General features: G+C 34.3%; 1 protein-coding gene across 6 annotated transcripts in view; it reads left to right on the top strand.

Moving 5' to 3' along the window:
* The window catches only part of PHF14 (PHD finger protein 14), a 233,087-nt gene that overhangs the window by 196,990 nt on the left and 14,185 nt on the right, over positions 1-21,912 (top strand). For 4 of the 6 annotated variants that reach the window (XR_012010964.1, XR_012010963.1, XM_072783991.1 and 1 more), the window contains one exon: positions 19,787-19,988. The exons of the other annotated variants lie outside the window; for them this stretch is intronic. Coding sequence is in view for 2 of the 4 variants with exons in the window: in XM_072783991.1 (XP_072640092.1) it covers positions 19,787-19,861 (75 nt within the window). In the remaining 2 variants the exon portion in view is untranslated. Of the gene's footprint in view, positions 1-19,786; positions 19,989-21,912 lie in introns of those variants that run through there. 6 annotated transcript variants of the gene reach the window in all.

The following is a 21,912-nucleotide window of genomic DNA, read 5'->3' as shown; positions in this document are numbered from 1 at the left end:
CAATAAGATTGTTGCTTTACTCAGGGAGAAAAGCATTAGTTTACATTCATCTACAGTTACAACATTGTGCAGACTATAAGGTAAAGTTGGGAAGAACTTCAGTAAAAATGATAATCAAAGGCCCTTATTGTCATTTTGAAAAATTATTTAATTATTGCCTTTCCTTAATTATTACTATTTTTGAATGATTATCTTTGAGAGTAATCATTCACTCATTTAACTTACTCTTTTATTTACTCTTGCTTTGAGTCTGGTAACACAAACAAAATTGCAAGATCAAAAAATTAAAAAGACATAGATGGAATAGGGTTCTATTTAATATCATAATGTTGGCAATTTAGCTAAGTACTGTTTTTTAAAAGGATCCCCACTACTTAACAGCATATTAGTAGGCCCTTGATGGTTAAACTCTGTCATAAAGTCAACCCTGGAAGGAAGCAGGGATAAAGCTTTTGAATGCCTTCTGTGGGCCAGTATCTGTGCTAGTCTCCTCACATTTTATTTGATTTAGTACCTTTAATCATCAGTAACAGTTATTATCATTTTATAGAGGAGGGAAAAAAGGTTCAGAAAGGGTAAGCAGTTTTTCTCAGAGTTGCATAGCTTCAGATAGCGTGTTTATCAAAGTTAGGATCTGAACCTGGGTTTGCTAGTCACTGACCAGGAAGCCCAAGTTGAATCTCCACCACCTAATTGCACAGAAGAAACATAAAAAATATTAAAGTACAATTAAAGTAACCCTCTGTGGAAAGTGTGTAATGCTACAACAGAAAATGCTAGAAATGTCTACCTTTCCATGTCATTTCCTACTCTTTTCCTTTCTCTTACTGGACTTCATCTGATTTCACCTTCTCACTGTTCTCCTTACCTGGAATGCTATTCCTTCATTATTTAATTCTCCTCCTTCTCATCCTTCAGATCTCAGTGTATTTTTTATTTTCAGGAAGGTGGAGATCTTTCCAGGAATTTTCAGATTCTTCTATTAAAAGTTTACTCGCACTCTACTTCTCTTTCATTGAACATACCGTAACCGCAATTATATAGTTACTCAACTGATCAGTTGTTCTAGTCACAGATAAAAAGCTCCATAAAGCAGGGACTATGTCTGTCTAATAGATCATAATTTTTGAGCACCTAGCACAATATTTGATACACAGTTCTAAATCAGAGAAGGATGCATAAATAGCTTATATAACTCTCCAGGTATCTTTTTTCAAATAGAATATTTGAAAATATCATTGTATGAATTATTTTTTCTAATGTCCCATAGCCTAGATTATGGAATACTGAGAAATATAGAATAATTAATTGGTCACAGAAAAACATTAAATAAATGAGTGCATTTTTAGACAAGCTTTCTAAGTGATTCCGTACTTGCCAAGAGGCCTACTTTTTTTAATGTATCATTGCATGATTTTATTTATGGTAACATGTTTAAAATATTTAATCTTTTTCTTAAAAAAGCAAAATAGTGGCAGAGCAGTAATCTACAAATTCAAGATGTGGAAATGTGGCTGTTTTTTTTTTTTTTTTTTTTTTGTGATAGTCACAGAGAGAGAGAGAGAGAATGAGGCAGAGACACAGGCAGAGGGAGAAGCAGGCTCCATGCACCGGGAGCCCGACGTGGGATTCGATCCCGGGTCTCCAGGATCGCGCCCTGGGCCTAAGGCAGGCGCCAAACCGCTGCGCCACCCAGGGATCCCGTGGCTGTTATTTTTGACACTGATTATGAAATATCACCATTAGAGAATTTTTGTGTGTAGAATTTTCTAAAGTAGTATTTTTAATTTTTCTTGAAGCAAAATCAGTTTTTTAATCCATGAAAAATTAATGTGCCATAGGAAATGTTTTACTTGGACATCTAATGAGCTATTAATTTCCAGTAAAACTGTGAAGATTAATAGGTTCACTCTGGGGAAAATAGTATTAAACTTGAAATAGAGATATTTAAGGCAACTTAATCTGTTCACTTGGGATTTAAGTTTTTAAAATTCACTTTCTAAACATAATCTATTTCTGAAATATGTCCTTGAAGTTGAATTTATCTTAATACAAGAACTGTGTAAGTTACGTTGAGAAGTATTTGTTTTAAAGACTCAGAATACTAATCTTTGGGCACAAGGGAAGGTTTATTATTTTGATGACATAGCCCAACTCTGTAGGATATTAATCATTAAAAAAAATACTCTCTATGTATTATCATGGTTCAGTTTTCTTCTCTTCACATTTATATGTCAGGTATACTTTCTTCATTGCGTTGTAATTATGTGCATGCCTATCTACCAAACTGGAACATGGACTCCTCTGGAAAGGAAGACCTTTTATTCCTCTTTGTTGTTTCCAGTACCTTGCCTAGTGTCTTAACACATGGTCACTGTTTATTAAATTTTTGTGAGAGAATAAAAGGAAGGATTCTAGGAATAGAATTTACTTCTAGTTAAGATCATTTTCAAAAAAATGTTTAATATGAGTCAATGGAGAAAGTATATTCCAGACCCTTCTAAAACATAAAATAAAGATTGTTTAATCAATGCAATCAAGTCTGTTATTGGGTTACCAAAAATGAATAGATAGATCAATTGATTAATCATTAGGTTTTTACTTACTAATATTTTTACTTTGTTTTAACATTTGTACCATATTAAGTCAGTTTTAGATCAAATGATGTTTCTTTGGAGAAATTTATTTTGTTGAACAAGAGTACCTCTTTCCCTCTAGATAACAGACTTATTTTTGAAGGCCCCTATTAAATATTAATTACATGTCAGTATTAATAAGAACATCTGCTACCCAAAAAAACTATGAAATGAAATAATAAAAAACATGTCATATTTTAACCATATCACAGTTGAATATTGTTCTAATGGCTCTTAAACTGCATGAATCAGAAAAACATGACAATGAACTTCATGGGTGAAACACTATTCTGTACTATTGAATGATTGTACGATTTTATTAGCACTGTTTTTACTAAAAGCACTACTTTATAGTGTAGTCAATAATGAGCTGGTCATATCATGGAAATGCCAAAACCTCTTTATGTATAACTGTGATTACCTTTGCATACTACTTTGGTGCAAAACTTTATAGTACTTAAACCAAAGTATACTTATTTCTGAATCATCCTAACAAGGATTTTGTTTATTTGCTTATCTGTCTTTACTTTTTGTGTTGCGATAACTTTAGATTTTAAGAGTTGCAAAAATTGTATGGAGAGTATGTAGTATCCCGCTTCTCCTTATGTTAACATCTTGTATAAGCATAGGACTATTATCAAACCTAAACCTTTGTATTATAATATTTTTAAGTACACTATAGAATTTATTTGGGTTTTACTAGGTTTGCCACTAGTGAAACTTTTCTGACACAGAATCCTCTAATTTTGTCATGGGTCTTCTAATGTGTGGCATTTACTTACTTTTTTAAAATCTTGGCACTTTTGAAGAGGATTATTCATTTGTTTTGTGGAATATCCTTCAATTTGGGTTTGTCTGGTATTTTCTCATGATTAGATCAAGGCTACCACAGCCTAGAGGTGATATCCCTTCTCAGTGCATCCTATGACAGAAAATACGATGTCAATATCTATTACTAGTGAGGTTAACCTGGCTCACTCAAGTTAGGTTAGTGTTTGTCAGGTTTCTCCACTGGAAAATTACTGTTTTTCTTTAATAATGTAGTTTTAAATCATTTGAGTTTGGAAGACAGTTTGGGGAGTTGTTTTAAATCACTAACTAACCTAGTGAAGAAATTGGTTTCATGTTTTTATCTATCCAGTGCTCAGTATGTCATATATACAGTGGGGGATTAGGTAAGATCTTCGAAGAATCTTTCAGCTTTAATATTCTGTAGCTTAATCACTCTGAGGAGAACTGGAAACGAGTTAAGAGATGTCCCATACATATCATAGTTGTTTACATATTAGCCTCAAGTCCATCTTTGAATTTGATGTGGCTTTTGATATAAATACTTTTACTTCCTGCTTAACACGGGCATTATACATTGAAAACAACTTAAATTGAGACAGTTTATAAATTCCTACCTGAAAATCTACTATCTAGACATTTTATTACTTAGATATGAAGTTATTTATTAGTCTAAAAATTGTCAGTTTAAAACATCTACATTACCTAGCCTCAGAAACTGCAACATTAAAAGAATTTTAATTAGTGAAATACTGTCAGCTGATTTTTTTATCCTAATACAAACTGTAGTTTTCACTTTGATAAATTCCATTCAGTGATATCAAGTTTTATAAATAATAACAGATTATATAAATAATATAATTTTCATTAAGGGAGGTTTTGGTACTCTTTACTTTTTGAATGTCTTCTACCTACCTCTAAAGTAATAGTAAGGTTGTAACATTACCATTTATATAAATTGTTTCTTTGACAGTGATTTGGTACATTTGAGCTATAACCTTTCTTTAGAATATGAAAACTCAGCAAAAGAAATATAAAGTATATTTTCCCTCTCCCTCTTTCTCTCTGTTTTCAATGAAATGGCTAGAGATTATAATTTTTCTAATGGCACAGAAGTTAGTTTTGGTAAAAATTAACCTTAGGATCTTACTAAGCAAAAAACAAAATTCTTTTAAATTATAAAGTGTCTTTTTAATCTATGTTGCATTAAACCCCTCATTGTATTGTGAAGGATAAACAAAATGTTGTCATACCCAATAAAGTCACTTTTCTAGTGGCCAATTCCAGTATCATGGCTATTGCTTATGTTAATGAATAAATAAATATGCTACGTATAAGTATTTTCCAGCTTTTATAATAAACTCAGTTATGGCTGAATAATTTCTGGTCATCGTAAACAATGCATGTATCTCTGAAAATTTTAATGAGCCAATCATTGATTTTTTTTTAATCCAACTTGGAAATCTCTTGACAACTATACTTTGGTGATCATATATCTTGAATATCTCAAACATTTTTAGGCATTATTTTTTATCTCATTTTAATTTGGTAGAATTTTTTAAACCCCTGGGAACTTAAATCTGTATGTGTATATTTAGGCTAAAAAATAAAACAGCATAAATTTAGAAATGTCTCTTTTCCTTGAGTATTTATGGGGAAAGTTATATGTACTGTCATTAGCACATTTGGGATTTTTGAAATGTTACATTTAGTAAATGGTAGATGATTTACATAAAAATATTTTCTAAAGAACCTCTTTAAATTTATCTTAGTATACAATAAACTTTAATATATATTGAGCTTGTGAATGTACTACCTGGAAGGTAGAAAGATGGTAGAGTAGGAGGATCCTGAGCTCACCATGTATATACCAAGGAAACAACTACATATAATGCAACACACTATGAAAATAACCTGAAGGCTGGCAGAATAGACCTTCCATAGCTAAAGACTTTAAGAGAAGGCCACATTGAGGAGTGCTGGAGAGACAGAGACATGGTCAGAACCCAAAAACCAGCAGTATGCAACCCACAAATGAGAGGGGTATCACAGGCACAGAAGATTGAGGGGACCAAGCCTTATGTCAAGCACCCCCATTCCTAGGGACTTCCAGTGGGAAGACGAGCGCCCATAAGGTCTTGCTTTGATAATCAACAGGACTTAGCTCTAGGAGAGCTAGAGGGCTGTAAGAAACTTGAGTCTTAATAATTAAAAGGTCAGCATGCTATATCACTGAGCTCAAGAACCAGCACAAAAGTAGCAGTTTGAAAAGCACCTGGGTTACATATGAAGCTTTATTGACTAGAGGCAGGGATCTGCAGAAGCTTTCTCCAGGAATAGAATGATTGGTGGGCACCATTTACTTACTTCCCATCAGCCTAGCTGGTCAGAGTCTTGTAGGGAGCCAGTTCTGATGTCTACCTTGCTAGTACCACTTGCCCCACCCTAGCATTCCCCCTGTGGATCTGCCCTAGCCAGCCTGGCAGGTACTCCTCCAAAGTATCTTCCACCCATCACACCCAGCAGGCAACCTCGTTTGGGACTCATCCTCCCTCAGAGCAACTATTGCCCTGCTTCACCCGGCAGGCAGCCCTGTCCTGGACCAGCACCCAAACAGAGCAACTCCTGCCCTGGGGGAGGGGAGGACATAGCCCTACTCAGCAGCACACTAGTAGTTGCTTAGCTGGTTCTCTCAGCCAGCTGTGTGGCAAAGCCATGCCCATCAGTGCACCCACATAGTCATAGCTGTTCATTGCAGAAAGACAGTCTAATGGCAAGCCATGCTCACCAATGTATCCACAGTGGCTTCATCCGGTCTCTCATCCAGCCTTCCTTATCAGTGTGCCCACAGTAGTTGCAGCTGGTCATCGCTGCCTTGTCAGAAGGCAAGTCCCACCCACCAGCATACCCACTTGTGCCCCAATCACAATAGAAGGGCATATGCAGCCCACACAGGGGACACCCCTGGAGCACCTAGCTTTAGTAACCAGAAGGAACTATGCTACTAGGCATCTCAGGATGCCTCTGACACAAGAACACTACTTTCAAGACCTGGAGATGAGGCTGACCTACCTAATAAATAGAAATAAACTAGAGAGTCTGACAAAATGAGAGAGATGAATGTTTTCCAAATGAAAGAACAAGACAAAAATCCCAGAAAAGAACTAAAACAAATAGAGATAAGTAAACTGCCTGATAGAGATCAAAGTAATAGTCATAAAGACACTCACCAGACTTGGGAGAGAAGTAGATGAACTCTGTGAGAACTTCAACAAAGAGAAAGAAATGTGTGTGTGTGTGTGTGTGTGTGTGTATATATATATATATATATTTTTTTTTTTTTTTAAACAACAGAGCTGAAGAATACAATACTGAAATGAAAAATGTACTAGAGGGAATCAGTAGCTGATCAGTGGATACAGAATAAATAAGTAATCTGAAAGACAGTATAGTGGAAAGCAACTAAGCTTGAACAGCAAAAAGAAAAAAATAATTTTTAAAAAAGAGAATAGGTAGGGCAGCCTGGATGGCTCAGCAGTTTAGCACCACCTTCAGCCCAGGGTGTGATCCTGGAGACTCAGGATTGAGTCCCACGTCGGGCTCCCTGCTTGGAGCCTGCTTCTCCCTCTGCCTGTGTCTCTCATGAATAAATAAATAAAATCATTAAAAATAAATCAATAAATAAAAGAGGATACGTTAAGTGATTTCTGGAACAACATCAAGCACAGGGATCTCAGAACGAGAAGAGAGAGACATGGGAGCAGAAAACTTAATTGAAGATATAATTGAAAACTTCCCTAGCCAGGAGAAGGAAGCAGACATCCAGATCCAAGAAGTGTATAAATCCCCAAATAAGATGAACCCAAGGTGATTTACACCAAGACACATAATAATTAAAATGGCAAAAATTAAGAATAAAGAGAGAATCTTAAAGGGAACAAGAGAAAACAGTTACATACAAGGTAAACTCCATTAGGGTATCAGCTGATTTTTCAGTAGTTACTTTGTAGGCCAGCAGGGAATAGCATGATTTATTTAAAGTTCTGAAAAGAAAAACCTACAACCAAGAAAACTCTACTCAGAATGGGTATTGTTTAGAATTAAAGGACAGATAAAGAGTTTCCCAGACAGAAGTTAAAGGAGTTCATCAGCACTAAACCAGCCTTACAAGAAATGTCAAAGGGACTCCTTTAAGTGGAAAAGAAAAGGCCACAACTGGGAAAAAGATGATTAAGACAGGAAAAATGTTTACTGGTAAAAGCAAACATAGTCAAGGTAGTACATCTATCACTTATAAAGCTAATATGAAGGTTAAAAGACAAAAGTAGTAAAATCAGTGATACCTAAATTAGTCAATGAATAAATGAAATAAAAAGACATAAAATGTAACATTGTATACATAAAACTTAGAGAAGGGAATAAAAAGATAGTGCTTTTTAAGAAAGTGTTTAAACTTAAGTGACCATCAACTTATTATAAAATGCTATATACATATTTATATATGTACATACATGTATGTATGAACCATGTATAAACCTCATAGTAACCATAAACCAAAAACCTATAACAGATACACAAAAAAGTAAAAATAAAGGAATCCAAGCATAACAATAAATAAAATAATCAAATTACAAGGGAAGAGAGCAAGAGAAGAAGAACCACAAAAACAACCAGAAAACAGTTAACAAAATAGCAATAAGTACATACCTATTAGTTATTACTTTAAATGTAAATGGACTTAGGGCTTCAGTCAAAAGCCAGAGGGTGACTGAATACATTTAAAAAACCCTAAAGTCATCTATATACTAGCTACAGACTCCCTCCAGGCCTGAAAACACCTACAGATTGAAAGTGAAGGGATGGAGGGGTGCCTGGGCGGCTCAGTCAGATAAGTTTCTGACTTCAGCTGAGGTCATGACCTCAGGGTCCTGGGATCAAGCCCCACATTGGGAACCCTGCTCAGTAGGAAGGCTGCTTCTCCCTCTCCCCCTCTGCCCTTACCCCTGCTCATGTTCTCTCCACTCTCTCTCTCAAATGAATAAATAAAACCTTTAAAAAAAAAAAGTGAAGGGATGGAATAAGAGTATGGAAGTGGAGAAAAAAAAGCTGAAGTAACAATATTTACATCAGACAAAATAGACATTAAAACAAAGGCTGGAACTAGAGACAATAGTATTACAGAAGATAAAGAGATTAATCCAGCAAGAAGATATAATAATTGGAAATACCTATGTACTCACAAAGGAATACCTGAATATATATATAAAGCAAATATTAAAAAGCATAAAGGGAGAATTTGACAGTTTTTGACAATTTTAATATTCCACTTACACCAATGGATAGATCATCCAGACAGATAATCAATAAGGAAACCATGGCTTTGAATGGTAGATTAGACCAGTGGACTTAAATGATATATACAGAACATTCCATCCAAAAGAGGAATATACATTTTTTTTAATTTTTATTTATTTATGATAGTCACAGAGAGAGAGAGAGAGAGAGAGGCAGAGACTCAGGCAGAGGGAGAAGCAGGCTCCATGCACCGGGAGCCCGATGTGGGATTCGATCCCGGGTCTCCAGGATCGCGCCCTGGGCCAAAGGCAGGCGCCAAACCGCTGCGCCACCCAGGGATCCCAAAAAGAGGAATATACATTATTTTTAAGTGCATATGGGACATTCTCAAAGATAGATCACGTTAGGCCACAAAACAAGTCTCACTAAATTCAAGAAGATTTAAATCATATCAAACATCTTTTCCAACTACAACAGTCTAAATAAAATAATCAAGCCTAAGAAAAGAACTGGAAGAAATAAACATGTAGAAGCTAAGCAACGTGCTGCTAAACAGTTAATGGGTCAATTAAGAAATCAAAGAGGAAATAAAAAATAACCTAGAGACAAATCACAAAGGAAACAATGGTTTAAAATATTTGGGGTGCAGTAAAAGCGGTTCTAAGAGGTACACTGAGTGATAGGGGCTTCCCTCAAGAAATGAAAAATTTCAAACAAAGTTAGTAAACCTAACTTTACACCATAAGGAACTAGAAAAAGAAGAACAAATAAGCCCAAATTTAGTAGAAGGAAGGAAATAAAAAGATTAGAGCAGAAATAAATGAGAGACTGAAAACAGTATAAAAGATCAATGAAACTAAGGGCTGATTCTTTGAAAAGATAACAAAAATTGATAAACCTTTAGCCAGACTCATCAAGAAAAGAGAGGACTCAAATAAAACCAGAAATGAAAGAAAAGTACACTGCAACCAACTCCATAGAAATACAAAGGATTACAAAAGACTCCCATGAAAAATTATATGTCAATAAATTGGACAAACTAGAAGAAATGGATAAATCCTTGCAAACATAGTCTTTCAAGACTGGATCAGAAAGAAATAGAAAACCCGCACAGACTGATTACTAGTAATAGAATTGAATTGGTAATCCAAAAACTCCCAAAAAACAAAAGTGCAGGACCAGATGGCTTTATAAGTGAATTCTACCAAGTATTTAAAGAATAATTACCCATTACTCTCAAATTATTCCAAAAATCAGAAGAGGAAGGAATGCTTTCAGATTCATTTTACGATGCCAGCATTATATTCATACTAAAATCAGACGAAGACCCTACAAAAAAAATCACAGACCAATATCCCTGATGGATATAGATACAAAAATACACTGAAAGGATCATTTACCACTATTAAATGGGATTCATTTCAGGGATGCAAGGATGGTTCAATCAACCAACATTCTATACGACATAAAAACCACATGATCATCTCAATAGATGCAGAAAAAGTATCTGACAAAATTCAACATCCATTTATGTTAAAACTTCAACAAACTGGATATAAAGGGAACATATCTCAACATTATAAAGGCCATATATGACAGATCCACAGCTAATATAATACTCAATGGTGAAAAGCTGAAATATTTTCCTCTAAGAAGAGGAATAAGACAAGGATGTCTACTCTTAGCACTTTTATTCAAGATTGTACTGGAAGTCCTAGCCACAGGTGTATGATGAGAAAAAATAAAAGGCATCCATTAAAAGGCACTCATATTTGCAGATGACCTGATATTATATGTAGAAAATCTTAAAGACTCCAGCAAAATACTATTAGAACTAATAAATGAGTTTAGTAAAGTTGTAGAATATAAAATCAATATGCAGAAATCTATTGTTTTTTCATAAATTAATAACGAATTAACAGAAAGATTAAGAAGACAGTCCTATTTATAATTGTGTTGAACACAGTAAAATACGTAGGAATAAATTCAACCAAGAAGGTGAAAGACCTGTATTTTGAAAACTAAAACATACTGATGAAAGAAATTGAAGATGATACAAATAAATAGAAAGATATATCATGGTCATCAGTTGGAAATTAATAATATTAAAATGTCCATCCTACCCAGAGCAACTTAGAGATTCAATCTGTATCAAAATAACAATAAGATTTTTCAAAGAATTAGAACAAATAATACTAAAATCTGTATGAGACCACAAAAGGCTTAAAATAGCCAAAGCAATCCTGAGAAAGAACAAAGGTGGAGGTATCACAATCCCAGATTTAAAACTATACTACAAAGCTATACTAAAACAGTATGGTATTGGCACAGAAACAGACACATAGATCAATGAAACCAAAGACAGCTCAAAAATAAACCCATGATTATATGGTCAGTCTTCAACAAAAGAAGAAAGAATATGCAATGAGAAAGAGAGATGAATGATATTGAGGAGACCGGACACCTATGTGGAAAATAATGAAACTGGACCACTTTCTTACATTATATACAAGAATAAACTCAAAATGGATTAAAGACCTAAATGTGAGACCTGAAACTATAAAAATTCTAAAAGAGAGCACAGGCAGTAATTTCTTTGACAGTAGCTCTAGGAACATTTTTCTAGTATGTCTCCTAAGGCAGGGGTAATAAAGCAAAATTAAACTGTTGTGACTGCATCAAAATAAAACTATTCTGCAAAGCAAAGGAAACAAAGACAATCTACTGAATGGGAGAAGATATTTGCAAATGATAAGGGATATATATATTTCTCTCTCGCCTAAAACCCAATACTAAAAACTAAACAAAACAAAATACAGGTAAGAAATGAGCAGAGGACCTGAATAGACATTTTATCAAAGAAGATATACAGATAGCCAATAGATATATTAAAAGATGCTCAACATCACTGATCATCAGGGAAATGCACATCAAAACCACGAAGAGATACCACCTACTATCACAATGACAAGAAATAACAAGAGTCAGCAAGGATGTGGAGAAAAAGGAACCCTTGTACACTGTTGGTGGGAATATAAATTGGCACAGCCACTATGGAAAACAGCATGGAGTTTCCTCCAAAAGTTAAAAAATAGAGAAAACATACAGCACAGTAATTCTACTTCTGGGTATTTACCCAAAGAAAAGAACAATAGTAATTCAAAAAGATACAAATACCCCTATGTTTATTACAGCATTGTTGACAATAGCCAAGATATTGAAGCAACCTGTGTGTCCATGGATAGCTGAATGGATAAAGAAGTTGTGGTAATATACACAATGGAATATTACCCTACCATGAAAAAGGAATGAAGTTTTGTCACTTGTAATAACATGGAGGGACCCAGAAGTTATTACACTAAGTCAAAGAAAGATAAATACCATAAGATTTTACTTTTTGTGGAAACTAAAAACAACAAATGAACACACACAAACAAAACGGAAACAGACTCCTAAATAGAACAAACTGATAATCGCCAGAGGAGAGGGTGTGGAGGAATGGCAAAACAGGTTAAGAGGACAAAGAGGTACAGAGTTTCAGTTATAAAGTAAGTCATGAGGATGAAAAGTACAGAATAGGGAATGTAGTCAATATTTTAGTAACTTTATATGGTGACAAATGGTAGCTATACTTATTGTGGTGAGCACTGGATAATGAATATAATTGTCAAATCACTATGTTATACACCTAAAACTAATATACTGTGTCAACTATGCTTCAGCTAAAATAAGTAAATAAAAACAATGTACATGGAAAATATACATGGAAAAAAACATGGAAAAATATAGGGTTTCTGCTATCCTCATTTAAATATATTTATGTTGGCTCATTATGGAATTTGGGGTGTTTTTGTTTTTGCTTTTATTTTTTTCTGTAATCATTGCTGACTACATACCAGTTTACCAACCTAAATTCTTTAAACAAAGTATTATCTTCTAAAGCAAAAATGGGGGCACCTGGGTGGCTCAGTTGGTTGAGCACCAACTCTAGATTTCAGCTCCAGTTATGATCTCAAAATCCTTGGATTGAGCCCCACATCAGGCTCCATGCTCAGTGGGGAGTCTGCCTTAGATTCTTTCTCTCTCTGCCCCCTCCCCCACTCATGTGCGCGCGCGCGCTCTCTCTCTCTCTCAATATAGATAAATGTCTTTATAAATAAAGCAAAAATGTTATAAATGAGGGTGAGTTATCAAGTTAGGGGCTTCTAATATAGAATCTAGCATACGTTTCTATGCTTATTTCCCAAAATTAGACTTCTACTAGAGAAGGAGAATTTTTTTTTCAAGGCCATAAACTCCACATATAGAGAATGGTGGTATTCTTAGCCCTAAAAGGTTTATATCTTAAACATATCTGAAGTACCCAAAAATTCACACTATGGAAGTTGTGCTTTTTTCTCATGTTTATGGGAAGATATAAGGATGTAAACCCATAGAATTGGGTTTATGCTCATTAAGAGTCTACTATAGCTCACACTTAACATTGCCATTCATTTCCTTTCTTTTACCCTACCTATTTTGCCAAACTCTCACCTTCCACTCACTGATCTTCATTTCCTTTACTATAATTATACCCTCTCTAGATAGTTATGCCAGTCTTAGGGCCTTTCTTTCTAGAGAGAGTCCCAAATTATATGTGGGAAATCCAATGTTTTATTTTTGACTTCCCCATTCTCCATGCTTCCAAAAGCCACCACCAAGTAAAAAGTGGCTAGAGGAACTAACGACTTAGAAAAGCAAATCTACTCCACTAGGTCTGCTCCAAAATCACAAATTGGAGGTAAGTGCCTAACAAATGAAATAGAATTGTTCATATATTCTTATACATGAAATTAGATATTCGTGACCACCCTTTTATCTATCTTACTTGCTAATAAAATAAGGGATATGATTTTGTAATGTTAAATAAAGGGAAATCTCCTTGATGATTTCTTGTTTGAATCACTAGAGAAAAAAAGGTAGAAATTTACAAAATAACTCCACTCTGTGAATGACATAAGTGTTTGAGCTAGGTTTACTAAGAATCCCCAAGTTACTTTAATTTTATAATATAGCCTGCACTTTCTAATTAAATATGCAACTTCTGTCATAAAAAAAAAACCATCTTATGCTTTTTACAGTATATTTAATTAAGCATTTCTTGTAAGTTCATTTCAGTATCTATCATGGCCCACTAAAGTTGGAATTCAGTTGTAAAATGGTAGATTAATTGCCTTTTGTATTAAATGAAATCAGAATCTCAGATATGCAAAGTCAGGAAATTTAATTGTGGTCTTCAATTGCTTATTCAATGCATTGGAAAACTGAATGCAGAAGTATAGAAAAAAGACCCAAAGGTTGTTAAATGTAGCACATCACACACATCTTGCACTTTACTTAATGATCCAAGTGTTTATTACTATGAAGTAAATGCACCATTTAAAGAATTATGGTGGAATTGTAAAACATTAAAATCTCTAATTAATTTTAGTCTGAGGCATGCAGCGTGCCCATTTTGCCTAAAACATTTTCATTATCATCAGTATTTTTCCAGTTATTAAGATAAATTTTTTCCTCATTGTGCAGCAGTGGCATATTTTCTGTATTAAAAGCACAATCTTAAATGCTGTTGAGAATTATATCTGGAATATGCTTTAATAAGTGAATAAAAGAAAGCAGTTTTGACCACAGATTGGAACAGTATTTTTGCTTTTTGACACTTATTCTATAGCTAACATAACAGGTTAGGTGTACATATTTTTTGCCAGAAGCTATATACATACATACATACATGCATATATACATACGTAAATATATATATACACTAACATTTTTTAAAAGACCATTGTTAAAGCATACAGATAATTTTGACTATTGATTTGAATCTAACTATAACAACTCTTCTCTAATTGGCCAAAGGAATATTTAAAATATAAAGATTATATACGAAAATAAAAATACATTAAGTTGGGATGCCTGGGTGCCTCAGCAGTTGAGCATCTACCCTTGGCTCAGGGCGTGATCCCAGGATCCGGGATGGAGTCCCACTTCAGGCTTCTCCCTCTGCCTATGTCTCTGCCTCTCTCTCTCTGTGTTGCTCATAAATGAATAAATAAAATCTTTTTTAAAAATACATTAAGTTAATGCTTGCTGCACCTTCTCGCTTCATCTTACTGTTGTACTACCATGTATCTGTCTGCTATGAATAGCAAATTCAGTTAAGTAAAAACAACTGAAACCATTCTCTTTGTAAACACTGACCTCCATTATACTTACTTCTGGAAATAGTTCAAATGGCCAGATTATAAAGGCATTTATTGAAAGAAAGCTTATGTTCTGTGTAAGAGTAATGCATACTCAGTAAGAAAACACATGAAAGCACAAAGGAATAAAAATTAAGAGCATCAACATTATTAACATTAGAGATACTTACAAAAGGAATTTTAAGTAGAACAATGGAAAGCAAACTCTTTTAGCTGTATATTTTCAGTGTAGGCAGCTATAATGGATGGCTTAAATTTTTTTCCACAAAATCCCTGCATGTACATGATACTTATTTTGAATTTAGGAAAACCTTCATTAAGTTGCCCTTTTTATTTTGAAATAATTGTAGACTTAGAGAAAAACTGCAGAAATAGCACAAATAATTCCCATTTGTCCTGCATCCAGCTTGCTGTAGCTACCAGCTTCTATAACCAAAGTAGGTTACTAAAATCAGGAAATTAACATCAAGAAAATACTATTAGCTACCGCATAGACCATATTTAAATTTTGTCAGTTTTCCCACAAATATCCTTTTTATGGTCGAGGAGCCCACCCACTGCCTTTAGTCATCATGTTCCTTTAGTTTTCTCCCATCCGTGATAGTTCAAGCTTTGTATTGTCTTTCGTGACCTGGACAGTTTTAAAGACTACTGTTCAATTATTTTATAGAGTTTTTATCTGATGTTTTCTCATTATTAGATTGAGGTTATACACTTTTAGGAAGGATACCACAGACCAGAGTTGTGTTCTTTTTTGTGCATCACAGCAAATGGTTAGTGTTAATATGTATAACTGATGATGTTAATCTTGATCACTTGGGTATGGTGGTATTTGACAGATATCTGCTCTATAGAGGTACTCAAAGTCTTTAAAGATATAGAGAACCAGGAGCGACTGAGTGGCTCAGTCGATTAAGTGTCTGCCTTCAGCTCAGGTCATGATCCCAGGGTTCTGGGGATCATGCTTCTCCCTCTGCCTGCTATTCCCTCTGCTTGTGCTCTGTGTCAAATAGAAAAATTAAAAAAAAAAAAAAAAAAAGAATCAATGGGATAAGTTGTCTCTGTACTTTAAAAGAAATCATTTACAATTTGGTAAAAACAAAGTCATCTGTACAGACTAATTTGAGTCAAAATATTACCTGAACAGTAGAAATCCCAGCTGCTAAAATAGTTGCCCTTTATTTGGAGTTGGTTACCTCCTAAGAGAAAGGGAAAGCAGGATGGACAGGTTGGATTAATTGGCATCAATTCTTAGAACTCTTATGGGAACTAAGACAATTTTGTAATAAGGAAAATTGACGGCACCTCTGTTCCAATTGATATTGGAAGCCTGAATAGTATTTAACCAAAATCTTGGAAGTTTTATTCAGTGGTAAGATGGATTTAGTTTAGATAAGAATGGCAGTGTTTTTATGGATTTCTCTGTTAGAATAACTCTCTTTCAGTCTTGTGTTGCCACCTGGAGTATTAGACCATAATCACATGGTCTGTGTATGCCTAGAAATTATTGTTCTCCTTACAACAACAATGCTGTAGTGTAAAAACAAGAAGGCTAAAGAACCACCTTAGTTACTGTTGTTAACTTGTTACATGAGTGGGTATTCTTGAAATTCCACAGGTAACTAGTAGCTTTGCTGTGTTGTTACAAACAACATGTTTTCTGGAGTATGAATTAGCAAGCTTCAAAGTTAAGAGGTAAACCTGTCTACACTTTCCAGTGGCCCCAAAGGGTACATTTTCTTGCTCACTGCTCAGAACACTTCATGAAACAAATGTCAAAATTGTCAGGACTGTCACTAAGAAAATGATCCGTGTAGCAAGGGTCTTCTTTCACTGGGAAACAAACAGATGTCGTATCTCAGCAAAGAGTAACAAAAACCTGCCATTTATCAGAAGAAATTTTTGCCTGCCCTTAATATCTAATAGTGAAGAAATACTTTGATAAAAAGCTTCCTTTCTTTGCAGTTTTATTCATTATGCAATCATTTGTCAATGATATTTGGTTTGCTGCCTGAGCTATTTTAATGATTTTATTAATCTTAATTGCTTATAAAGTTCTTATACAAGTTGACCTGTAATGCTGGAAACACAAATCAGTACTTCCAAAAAAAAACACAAAAAACAAAACAAAACAAACAAACAAACAAAAAACAAACAAACAAACAAAGCAACTTCTAAAATCCTTTCTGGAGCTTTATTGTGTCTAATCCTAATGTTTTTATTTATAATAATAAAATCTGTTAGTCTGTTACTGTTATTTTCATTATTTTGATGGTGTTCTACTATAGCAGTTACAGTGTGTTATACTCCAGCAGTTAGGGTTAAATGCCTTTTCCTCCCCTTCATCCAAATCACGATTATTCTTGTACAAAGGAAAAAAGAGGGTGGATCTTGTTATCTATGGAAATAGTCTAAAGGCATAAAAAGGTAGGATATGTCCTCAGCATAAAGAAAAATGTGGAACAGTTCTTCACCTGTCCTGAACAGGAGACAATGTTACAAGAGACATGCATTTATAAACTACAGTTGACCCTTGAATAATGCAGGGGGGCTTCAGTGTGCCAACAACATGCATGTGACTTTTCACTCACCCCAAATTTAACTAACATAGACTACCATTGACCAGAAGCCTTAGTGATAACATAAAGAGTTGATTAATACATACTTTGTTAAGTAAGCTAGAAATACTGAGAAAATCAGAAGGAAGAGAAAATACATTTTCAGTACTGTATTTATTGAAAAAAAATCTATATAGTTCAAAACTGTGTTGTTCAATGGTCAATTATTACAGAAACAATTCAACAAGAAGGCTGGCATAAGAATTTTAGTTAAATATGAAAGTGTATAGATACTTCCTAGTCCTCAGGGTTATTAGCCTTTACATTTCCATTTTGACTTAGAGCATTATTTTGACTTAGAGCATTATTGAAGGTTGCTAGGGAAAGTAAGATAACCAAGCTTATTAAACCAGTACATCATGTCAATGTGGGAACTTAGACTGTGCACATAAAAAAGGTTCCATTCCTGTCTTATAAATCAAAGGATATGAGCTTGATAGTGGCTATTTTTGGCTAATGTTGCTTCAAACATTTTTGCTTATTTTTGTTTTCAGTACTGTTCTAGTAAGTCTATTGGTTAAGAAGAATGCTTTTCCAAGTTACATATTAGTTTAGGCAGACTTCTCTTTTATTCATTTTTTACTCCACTGTTACACATAATTCAGAAAACATTTATTGTATTCCAACTATACTAAGTATGCCCTGTTGATGGTAAGAATATAAAAAAAAAAAAAAGCCCTGCCTTGAGGAATATATAACTAAATTCAGTGCTACCTAACAGAAAATGTCTTGCCCTTTACCTGCTGATTTAACTCTTCCTGTCAATGTCTCACTCGAAGAAGACAGTGGAAAGTACAGAGCAAGATGGCTTTTTACTAGGATCTAAGCAAAATGTAATAATCTCTAGAAACTCATGTCCACTAGTGGAAGCTACCTGTTTAAGAGTGAGTCGAACATAATAATATCTCTGTTCAGTAAAGAGAAATTGGAAAAAAATTAAACATACAGTGCCTATTATGCTTAGAAAAATATTACATTGCCAAAATGACATTCAAAACTCCATCTCTTGTATGCCACGTATTTATAAATGGTTCCAGTTGGATAATAATATTGATAATTTCTCCACTTCTCTGGTGTTGACAAAAGTCTAAATCACAGATGCTGGCGAGCTTCGAGAGAGTCCGTGTATAAAGGAAGCATTCTCCATCTTAATGTTTATAGGCAAGGATGTGGTTTTTCATGGGAAACAAATATATATGCCTTGATTTGCATTTACTTGATAATGTCAATTTACTAAAGCAGAGCTCAACAATTATTTACTTGAATTTGGTTTTATATGATTCAGAGATAGAGGGTGATGTATTTGATGATACTGGTATTACTGTTGTCTAGAGATACTTAAGAAATTTCCCTTCATGCTTTAATTAATTCAATAGAAGAGACGGTGCTTTTTACCTTCAGTTAATAAAAATTAAAGATCTTGATAAATATTAGAAATATTAGGAAAACAAGACTGCTTTATACTTTGTATTGTTGAAGAAATATAGATGATGAAATGGGTTACAAATTGTAAGATGAAATATTTTTCCATATTCTTCATTATGCTTTGGAGGTCATCATTTAATATTGAACACAAGATACACTTCATTCCTATGGAGACTGACATTATGAAGTCACTTCATTTATTCACCATGTTTCACAGGAATCTGCTGTGAATTATGAAGCCACCACTTAGAATCGAAACTGTAGAAGATTGTAAGCATTCGATAGCCTGACATGCCCATGTTTCCTATTTTAGAGCTGACTGATCTTCAGATAACATATGGTGGTACAAGTAATTGGAAAATTGGCAGACCTGTCAAGGAAGTATGCTAGATGAGACAAAAACACTATGCTGGAGCACATAAAGTGTCTCAGAAGTTAAATTTATTTTTATCAAACAGTGAAGTAAAAATATACCTGATTCACCTCCTTCAAAAGGACACTTTTTGTGGGCAGGGGATTTCAAAAGTAATTTTTTGGTCATTAATTAAGTTGCCTTTAAAAACGTATAGCAAATTTTAGTGAATGTGTAGTATAAGAGAACATCCACTGTAAATATTTGAATGTTACATAATTTTACCATTTTGTTTCTAGCCTTTTTTCTAGGATTACCAGAATCACCATAGTTAATTCTTCAGAGAAACAGAATGAAAAATGTATTAAGTATAGCTGATAAAATGCCCTAAAGTTTATATTTTAATGTTTTCTAAAATTTATTTCACAGGAAGATGAAAATGAAGCTGAAAGAAAAAATATATCTCAGGAGCTCAGCATGGAACAGAAAAATCCAAAGAAATAAAGGATTTTCTGTAGTGTTTTGAAAAGTTTGCAACTTATGTAGTAGCAGATAAAATTTCTAATTGTAAAATGTTAAATTGTAAAATCTAATTTGCAAAATGTTCTCAATAAAGTCGTTGAAAATGAAATAGGAACTTGCATTTAGAATTTGTATGTTTTCTAAAGCATGTCTCTTGTCTCTAACCTATCTGTAAGTATGAATACATCTGGATGACCTAAACAAATTTCCAACAGTCATTTTTCCCCCTTAGTAGTCTCTGTTGTCTTCTTCAAGCACTTTAACAGAATCCTAACTATTAGTATAAGTACCATATACCGTAGTATATGAACCAACATAGTTCAAACATGAACAGAGAACACTTGATGCGAAAACACTTAAGACCAAACAGTGCCCCACAAGATGAAATACCATTTTGTGATTTCATCAACTTATGTATGACTTACTACTCTGGGATTGCAGGTCAAGGCTAAAAAGAAATAATTTAGCATTCTCTGCAGCAGGAGTACCATGACTTCTAATTCATAAAATACTAAGGACCTACTATTTACTGTGCCCTACACACTTATACTGGACTTTTCAAGAACAGTTTTCCCATCTTTATTTCTTTGGCTTAGAAATGTTCTAAAATTCCTTTGATTCCTGTCTTTATCAGAGAGTTCTCATAACAAGACATTTTGCTTCCCCAGATTCTACTTCTTTAGCTACCATTTGCCAACTACAGCAGGAGCAACAAATCTACTTGCTATTTGCAGAGCCAAATGTTTTTGGCAGATGTCTTTGTTTGATTATTTAAGGCAGAGTTTCTTAAAATGAGAAGCAGAACTTTGGAGGACTTGTAAGAGAATGTCAGCATACAACTTCTTCCCTATGAGAAATGAAATCTGTGGACTTGCCCTGGAGCCATAGTTTTATCACATGCATCTGACAAGCTCAATAAAGGTATGACAGTGGGACATGCTGACAGTTATGATACAGTGAACCGAAATGGGAGAAACTACAAGTAGGCAAGATAGAAAATTCATTGATATATAGCCTCAACTAAAGTTAACTGTGGATATCAGGAAAACAGCCATATCCCACATACTGAACTCCTTGGATGAATTTTGGAACAAAGACTTTGAGACAAATACCTGAGAAAGGCAGGCTGGAGTCTAAAGACAATCTTTACAATAAGCAAAAATAAATAAAATTTGACATTTTCCCTCATTTTTTTGTTTTTGAGTTACATCAGTCTATTTCAAAATACCCATATTCACGTAGATTGGAATTACATTAATGCAACTTTTTAAAATATTTTATTTATTCATGAAAGACACAGAGAGGCAGAGACACAGGCAGAGCGAGAAGCAGGCTCCATGCAGGGAGCCTGACGTGGGACTCGATCCCGGGTCTCCAGGATCACACCCTGGGCTGAAGGTGACGCTAAACCGCTGAGCCACCCAGGCTGCCCCATTAATGTAATTTTTGAAAAGCAGCAGTAATACGTTATTCACATCAGAGGTAGTACTTATTTATTATGTTGCAGGTACTGTGCTAAATGCTTACTGTACATTATGCCACTAATCATCCCTGCTAACATATAAGATGGTCACTATTATTCTTCCCATTTTCCAATGATCAATCTGAGGTTTAGATGGGTAATAAGCTAAGTTTATGTAGCTTGTAACTGGCATAGCAAGACATCAGACCCAAACAGTCTCACCCCAGAATTAATACCACAATTATTGTGGAAATAACCAATTACTACCACCCTCTTTCAATCCTCCCCAAAATGTACAGTCTTCCTTGTTAGCACTTCATTCATCACTTCTTTAGTTATGTCTATTCCCCAACTTCTTAGCCATGCTTAATATTATTTTGAAGACTCTGGCTTAAGTGAAATAAGTGAAATAATTATAACTACCATTCCACCTGCTTCAGAACAGGAGAATCCTGCTTTATCTTTTTTACACCAAGTTACAATGAAACAAGTATAACAAAACTTTTTGGCCATTTTTTTTTTCCAGTAAACTTTATTCAATTGTTAGTGCACTGCCATCTCATCTCTTACT

Source organism: Canis lupus, chromosome 18 (assembly GCF_048164855.1).
Source record: "Canis lupus baileyi chromosome 18, mCanLup2.hap1, whole genome shotgun sequence".
Taxonomy (NCBI): Eukaryota; Metazoa; Chordata; class Mammalia; order Carnivora; family Canidae; genus Canis; species Canis lupus.
Note: the sequence above shows the minus strand (reverse complement) of the source record. Positions and strands in the feature narration are given on the sequence as shown.